Genomic DNA, 8,316 nt, shown 5'->3' with positions numbered 1-8,316 from the left:
CCTTAATTGCCATTCTATTTGGATGAACTGAACCCGAGGGGGCTCCCAGTTGGTCGTCCTCGACCCTAATCTTCGATTGGTAACGATTATGTACATCTGCCCATGTTACAGATGGATACTCGATCAGATTTTGCTTCAACTGTCGTGACGCGATCGAACTCCACTCGTTCAACCCCTGTATAAAAGCTTGCACGGCCCAATCATCTGAGACTGGTGGTAATTCCATTTGCTCCATTTGAAATCTGGATACGAACTCCCTTAGCATTTCATCACCCCTCTGTCTTATCTTAAAAACGTCCGATTTCCTTGTTGCAACCTTTATGCCCCCGGCATGTGCCTTCACGAAGGCGTCTGCTAACATAGCAAACGAATCAATAGAATTCGGTGGCAAGTTGTGATACCAGATCATCGCTCCTTTTGACAAAGTTTCCCCAAAATTTTTCAACAAAACCGACTCGATCTCGTTATCATTTAAGTCGTTTCTTTTAATCCCGCATGTGTACGAGGTGATGTGTTCATTAGGATCGCTTGTCCCGTTGTACTTAGGTATATCTGGCATACGGAACTTCTTAGGAATGGGCTTCGGAGCTGCACTCGGAGGGAATGGCTTTTGTACGAACTTTTTGGCATCCAAACCTTTTTAGACCGGGGGTGCCCCTGGTATTTGATCAACATGGGAGTTATACGTCTCCACTTTTTTATCATTATCCTCAATCTTTTTATCCCCCGACTCGATTCTTTTGGTGAGTTCCTCGAGCATCCTTATAATCGTGGGATCAGTCCCCGAGCCATTACCGTTCGATCTCTCTGGCACCGGCTCAGTACGGCGAGTGATTTCCGGTTCGACCACACTTGGAGTTTTATGGTGACTTTGAAGATGAGCTATAGCAACCTGTTGAGCTTATAGCGTTCCGAATATTACTTGTAGGCTAACTCCACCATCTGCTATACCCTGTGTTCCTTGGCCACCAGATCAGACTTCCCTACGTACACTTCCTCCGGGGTCTGCGCCTAAGTCCGCATTCAAAGCAATGTGTGAAATAACGTCGACTGGTTCTACAATCGGCACTTCCCCAGGGTTAATCGGTGGTACACCGGCTCCCGGAGCAATTGCATTGTTATTTTCCCCGTGAAATCCATGACCATCATCGGCACGTACGGGTACGTTTTGTGAGTTTGACATATTTTAACCTGAGAACAAAAATTCTTGAGAAGAACAAGTGTGAAAATAACGTGTGTTATCAGAATCATGTACTGAAATAATCACTATTATCTCTAGCCCCACGGTAGGCGCCAAACTGATTACCCTAAAATCCGAGTATGATATCAACTGAGAGCCACTGCACCTGTTGGTTACGATGACGTTTCGATATGCACAAACCAAAAGAAGGCAACATCCTCAGTTGGGACTTGGGGGTCATCTTTCTGTTTGTGTTCTCGAAAACGATTTGGCACGTCAAAAACAGCAAATATAGTAGATATTAATTCCTACTAAGATATTTTTTTTATGACATTATAACATGAAGTGATATGTTTACGTATTGTAGAAGTCTTCCTCATTTATAATTTGTAGTAAATGGACATAGTTTATTGTATGAACAGATTAATTTCAACATAGAATCAAAAGTAACTCAATAAATCTTTTATTAAACATGTGTAGAAATGAAAACTTATTTTAGAAATATACATGATACCAAAGTGATTAGCATTTTTACATAGATTTTTAGTGTTCTTGTAACCTTTTGAAATATTTATAGGCAAGGGTTATAATAAATTCACAATATACTATAGAGAAAATGAATGTCAAATTAAATATAAAGAAGAAAAAGAGAAAACAGTTAAGGGTTGTAAAGGGTAGAAAAAGAAAGAAAATTGTAGGGGAGTAATTTGCAATTCACGACATTTTTGGGGGAAACGCATGAACCTTCATTTGCAATCATGTTCGGCGATCAATCTTTTGTCAACAAATCTTCGGAGGAAATTTCTACGTCATTTCCCTTAAAGGCTAACATCTTATATGTTACTGGGATGCCAAATTATTGAACATGACAGATTTTGATAATACTTGAAATGAAAGGGGAAAAAAAAAGAATTACAGTGGGTGATAGTAATTTACTACATCTTGTAAATAGTGACAAAGCGAGATTTTCAGTACAACAACAACAACATACCCAGTATTATCTCACACTATGGGATCTGGGGAGGGTAATGTATATGCAGACTTTACCCCTACCTTGTGAGGATAGAAATGATGTTTCCAATAGACCATCGGCTCAAGAAAGCATAAGCACCAATTAAGTCGATTTAAAATTTAAAGTTGTAATCCTACAAATTAAAGAAGGCAAAAGAATTCAACCTCCACTATTTATACATAAAAATAATTTTAACTTGGTATATATGGTTTGTAATTTTCAAAGAAAAAGGGTTCACCCTCGCGGCCCCTAGCTCCGCCGCTGTTGGCTGAGGGATAATGTAACCATGTTTAGTCAGAGGCGGATGCAGTGTACAACCTACAGGTTCAACTGAACCTATAACTTTTGACGCGGAGTAAAATTTGTATGTAAAAATTTCATTAAAATTCTAAAAATAGTAGATATCATGAACCCATAACTTTAAAAATATAATGAGTTCAATATTTTGAACCCATAGGATTTAAATCGTGGATTCGCCTCTGGGTAGTGATCAATCGTTTTGTCTACATCTTCGAAGGAAATTTCGAAGTCATTTCCTCAAGACAAATCTAGATGTTATTACCGCCATGCATTGCCCGTACGTACTATCTCAAGTACAAGCCAAAAATCGTGCCACGGTCTTCTATGCAAATACTGCAGTATGCACTCTCCCTGTATCATTTCATATCAAACTTTTTTATGAAAAAGAAACAAACATATTTGTATTCAATCTTTGCACCAAATGAATATATGGATAACATGTTGTCTACATATATAAAAAATTTTATCACCTAAATACGGTTAATTAGTTCTTCAATTTCTAACTAGTGCTCCCTAGAGTTAAATTAACTTGTTTGGACAGCATTAAATTCCAAAGGAAGAAGAGAATAAAAATCATAATAATAGCTGAAAGATTGGAACCATTACATAATTATGAAGTTGAAGGCGTATTTCCTGAATATAAATGAATCGAAACATTGAGGTGTCTTTATTAGGAGAGGATTGCAAGAATACGTAATAACATGAATTGAGGGAAAAAGCACTAATTGGAAGAAAGTAAATAAAAGGGGGGCGGGTCTGAGATGGTTTTTGAGAGTCTTATGTTTTTTTAAAAACATTTATATGACTCAATTGTATGTTCTATTATTCTTTTTCGCTTAATTTGTATAACAAGTTTTTGACCTTTACAAACAAATTTTGAGAGACCTTCCGGAGAAAATGACTTTTTTAAGACACAGGACAAAATTCTGAAAAACAACAATTATCCACCTTTTTTCTAAAGATTATATTTTCTCTATACCAGTTTATGTGTTATATTTTTCTTTTTAGCTTGTTCCGATAAATATATCATACAAGAAAGAATTTGACTTAAAATTTTCTATTTAGTCTTAATGAGATGATTTATATTTACACAAATATTTATAGCTTAATTTAAATCATAATTTTCAAAAGTCAACGTTCCTACATAAATGTGATGGAGGGAGTATTAAAGAGTAAGGTACCCTTTTTATATTCCATAATAATAGTATGTACTCTTTTATTTCTAGTTTGTTTCGAAAAGAATATTATTTTTCTATATTTGAGACCTCTTTATATTTAAATTTCTCATTTTACCTTTAATGATCTGTAATTCTGAATCTGAACACAAAGCTTGAATCTCAAATCCCAAATCCACCTCTCTGACACACTCTTATAGCCATAAAATTATTATAACATCTTTAAGATTACAAGTTCTCCTTGTATTTTTGACAAGGGCCAATTTTTTTTCTTTTTCTCTTAAATATTATGCCCAGTCAAATATGTCGGTACATAAAATGAAGCGGATGAAGTATTTTCTTTTCATAGAAATATTTCCTAAAATTATTATAACATCTTTAAGATTACAAGTTCTCCTAGTATTTTTGACATGGGCCAATTTTTTTTTCTTTTTCGCTTAAATATTATGCCTAGTCAAATATGTCGGTACATAAAATGAAGCGGATTTGGGATCTGTAATTCAAATCTTTTTGGGCCAATTCATATGTTGTCGCACAAATCCTCAAAACCAACCACACACATTTGAGGAAAAAAAAAAATTATATATCCCTGGTATTTCACCAAATCAATGACTATATGACCTGTCTTAGCTTAAATATACATAACACTTACCACTTAATCATAACTAAATATACTTTGTATTATTACCTCAATTTAACTATACATAAGTTTTTTCCAAACTTTGCATGCCAAAAGCGTACGTACCAATCATGTTGTTCTTTTCTCTCGGGTCTCGGCTATTTAGTTGGTCGTGGACAAAGAGCAATACCTTCTCCATGAAATATCTCCTATCTCAAAGCTTCTGCTCTTTTCTAGTTGCTCTAACCACTCTTTAAGGTCTGACACTCTGCATGTTTCTTCTTGAATTATACGTTTGTTGACGAACAGCTTTTGATTCTCCATTTGGCTTGATAATTCATATCATGTTAAGACAATCATCACCATGTAGAAAGCATATAATCCCCATTCATATTTGCTGCTTGACATTCTGATAAAACTTGGTTGTTGCTGTTGTACAGGCACTGTTTGAACATGGAAAGGAAGCATCTTTGGGCTTCTCTCCTTTTATTGGCCATTGCCTGCTTTGTATTTCCTGCTTCCTCTGATAGTTTGCTAAGAATTAGTCTGAAGAAGCGACAATTAGATATCAGTAGCTTAAATGCAGCCAATGTAGCAAGACTTGAAGACAGATATGGAAAGCATGTGATGAAGGACATAGAGAAGAAGAAGAAGAAGAAGAAATCTGACACAAATTCAGATATAGTCTCCTTAAAGAACTACTTGGATGCTCAATATTATGGAGAGATTAGTATTGGTTCACCCCCTCAAAATTTCACTGTCATATTTGATACAGGGAGTTCTAATCTCTGGGTTCCATCATCAAGATGTTATTTCTCTGTAAGTTGTGCTTCTTTTTAGTTAATGTTTAAGTTTACGTGCTAACGGCGCAAAGGTTAGTTATATAATTAGGTCACTTATAAGGTAATTACATGTAAATGTCCATAAGAAAACATTAATTGGTAACTTGGTACTTAATTATTGCTATCACAAGTTAAACTATACTGATAGTAACAAAAATCCTTACACTTTTAGTGTATATAACTTAAATTCTTTTATTTATCTGTTCCTTTGTTGAATTACCGGTTTATACAGATTTTTTCCTTAAACTTGAATTATTCCCAGATTGCATGCTGGATCCATTCCAAATACAAGGCAAGCAAGTCTAGAACATACACAAAAAAAGGTGATGTTCATATCATAGTTTAATGTTATATTTCTTTCACATTAATCGATAGACAAGTAGTTATAGACTAGTAGTTATTTATTGATGGTTTCTGATTATATTTGATGTTTATTCTGATCCAGGAGAATCTTGTTCAATCCACTATGGATCTGGATCAATTTCAGGATTTCTCAGTCAAGATAATGTTCAAGTTGGCGATCTTGTAGTCACGGATCAGGTGAAATCTTGCATGGCAATAAGTCATCACTGCCTCATATTATGGTCCTTTCTGCTCTTCTGGAAACACAATGGATGAGAATTTTTTACATCAATTTCTTCAGGTCTTTATTGAGGCGACACGGGAGCCAAGTATTACATTTATAGTTGCAAAGTTTGATGGAATACTTGGGCTTGGTTTCAAGGAAATTGCTGTTGGAAACACTACACCTGTCTGGTAATAAGGCCTGCAATTCATTTGTTCAGTTCAGTTTTTTAAGCAATTCTATCTTGTGTTCCTTTCTTCTCAGTTTTTGGAATCTTGTCTTTTTGATTCATGATATGTGTGCAGGTACAATATGGTGAAGCAAGATCTCGTGAAGGAGCCTGTGTTCTCTTTCTGGCTTAATCGCGACATAAATGCAAAAGAGGGAGGTGAACTTGTTTTTGGTGGTGTTGATCCAAAACACTTCAAGGATAAACATACTTATGTTCCTTTGACTAAGAAAGGTTACTGGCAGGTACTTAAATTGTTTTTTCCACTATGGTTTCCATTCCTTTTTGCCTTTTTTCACTGTCCCCCCATCTGTTCTTTTCCTTTTTTTGTTTCAGTTTAAAATGGGAGATTTCTCTATTGGGAACCGATCAACAGGTGAGCGTTGCTGTTGATTACGAGCCTAAGCTAAGAATAATTTCTTTTTGTCTTAATACTTTTCCCTTACAGGCTTCTGTGAAGGCGGTTGTGCTGCTATAGTGGATTCTGGAACATCATTGCTTGCTGGTCCAACTGTATGATTTACTTTCTTTTGAAGTTGTAGACCTTTCGACTATCTAGTTATCTTGAACAAATTCTTGAAAGTGATTATAACAGGCTGTTGTGACACAAGTCAACCATGCCATTGGAGCAGAAGGAGTATTGAGCATGGAATGTAAAGAAACCATTTCTCAATATGGGGAAATGATTTGGGATTTACTAGTATCAGGGGTTTGTTCTATATCTCTTCTTTTGTTTATTTGAGCTGGCCACTACTGCATGTGACATTGTAGATATAATGCTACTTGTAATTGTCTGCAGGTCACACCAGATCAAATTTGTTTAGAAGCAGGTTTATGTTATCTTAATGGAGCTCAGCGTTTGAGGTATGGATGCTTTCCTCCTATTCTTTTCCAAGAAAGTTGAACTGGACCATCTGTCTTTGGAACATATGTCAAGGCTCTAGAGCTATGTTGTTTATGTTGAATTGTGTAACCATGTCGTTTAAAAACTTAAGCTTTCAAAGATGTCACAATCTTATTTAATTATATCTTCGACATGCTCTCTTACTTGGAAATTCATTATGATGAAGGATGGTAATGAGATTTGAGCCAAGGATCTACGTCTGCTACAATACATGTTGAATTGTGTAACAATGTGACAATCTACAACCAATTTTGCAGCTCGAATATAAGAAGTGTGGTTGAGAAGGAAAATGAAGGAAGTTCCATAGAAGAAGCCCCATTGTGCACTGCCTGTGAGATGGCTGTAATTTGGATGCAGAACCAGCTCAAACAGAAGACAACAAAGGAGAGTGTGCTAGAATATGTGAATCAGGTGAGTGAATTTTCTCTTTAGGTAATTAAGAGCATTGTCTTGGGGACTAATGTTTGGTGTTTTACAGCTCTGTGAGAAATTACCAAGTCCTATGGGACAATCCGTAATCGACTGCAATAGCATATCATCCATGCCAAATGTTACATTAAATATTGGTGATAAAGATTTTGTCCTGACTCCAGAACAGGTTATGCCTCTCTTCCTAATTTTATATATGTTACATTGTTATGTTGCATACTCAGCCTTGTTTCAACTGTGGCTTTAATTTGTTTCTGTTTCCAGTATATTTTGAAAACTGGGGAGGGGATTGCTACCATTTGCCTCAGTGGGTTTGTTGCTTTGGATGTGCCACCACCTCGTGGTCCTCTTTGGTACGTTTTTATTATTCTTACAACCATTTCGCTTAATTTATTCAAATAGTCTTATAAGCTTCTCCATCTGTTTCATATCAAAAGATTCATACTACACATGCAGGATTCTTGGTAATGTATTCATGGGGGTGTATCATACTGTATTTGACTATGGTAATCTTCAACTGGGTTTTGCTGAAGCTGCATGATAGCCCCTCTTTGCACATTCTTCTCTGGGCTCGAAATAAATGTAAAATAGATGAATAATTCTACTTTGAAATCACATTGTAATTTCATGTTGTATGAGGACTTAGGTACTTGGTGCTTTGCTCGATCCTAGTGATGTAATAAGATGCAATTTTCTCTTTTCTTTCGACCGTAGGCGGCGTCTTTTTGATGGTATACCACTTATTATTTTCTTTCTTTTGTATTATCAATGTTGCTTCAAGCCCTAAAATAATGAAAAAGGAGAGTTAATATTGATGCACAGAATTACCATATCTTTAAGTTAATACCAAACAGAGATGAAGTTTGTTCACCTTAAATATTTGTTTAATATGTTGCAATATATTACACACGAGACTGATATACATATATATATACACTTATTTATACAAATGTATGCAACAACGAAGGCAATGTGATACACTGAGACAGTTTGTGTGAAATTAAAATACGTTAGTTACCTTGTGCATTAGTCAACAGGTCTTGCTCGTTGAAGGTTTTACA

General features: G+C 35.7%; 1 protein-coding gene across 1 annotated transcript; it reads left to right on the top strand.

Annotated features, from left to right (window-relative positions):
- The first annotated feature begins 4,410 nt into the window (after positions 1–4,410).
- On the top strand, positions 4,411–8,070 carry LOC109236423 (aspartic proteinase A1-like). The gene is made up of 14 exons (XM_019402606.1): positions 4,411–4,544; positions 4,727–5,105; positions 5,391–5,451; positions 5,574–5,668; positions 5,772–5,884; positions 5,999–6,167; positions 6,259–6,298; positions 6,371–6,435; positions 6,518–6,631; positions 6,722–6,786; positions 7,084–7,237; positions 7,305–7,424; positions 7,520–7,608; positions 7,712–8,070. The coding sequence occupies exons 2-14, from the start codon at positions 4,740–4,742 to the stop codon at positions 7,794–7,796; spliced, it is 1,536 nt and encodes a 511-aa protein (XP_019258151.1). The 5' UTR covers positions 4,411–4,544; positions 4,727–4,739; the 3' UTR covers positions 7,797–8,070.
- Positions 8,071–8,316: the final 246 nt, after the last annotated feature.

Source organism: Nicotiana attenuata, unplaced genomic scaffold, assembly GCF_001879085.1.
Source record: "Nicotiana attenuata strain UT unplaced genomic scaffold, NIATTr2, whole genome shotgun sequence".
Lineage (NCBI taxonomy): Eukaryota > Viridiplantae > Streptophyta > Magnoliopsida > Solanales > Solanaceae > Nicotiana > Nicotiana attenuata.
The sequence above is the reverse complement of the archived record's forward strand: the minus strand, read 5'-3'. Positions and strand labels throughout refer to the sequence as shown.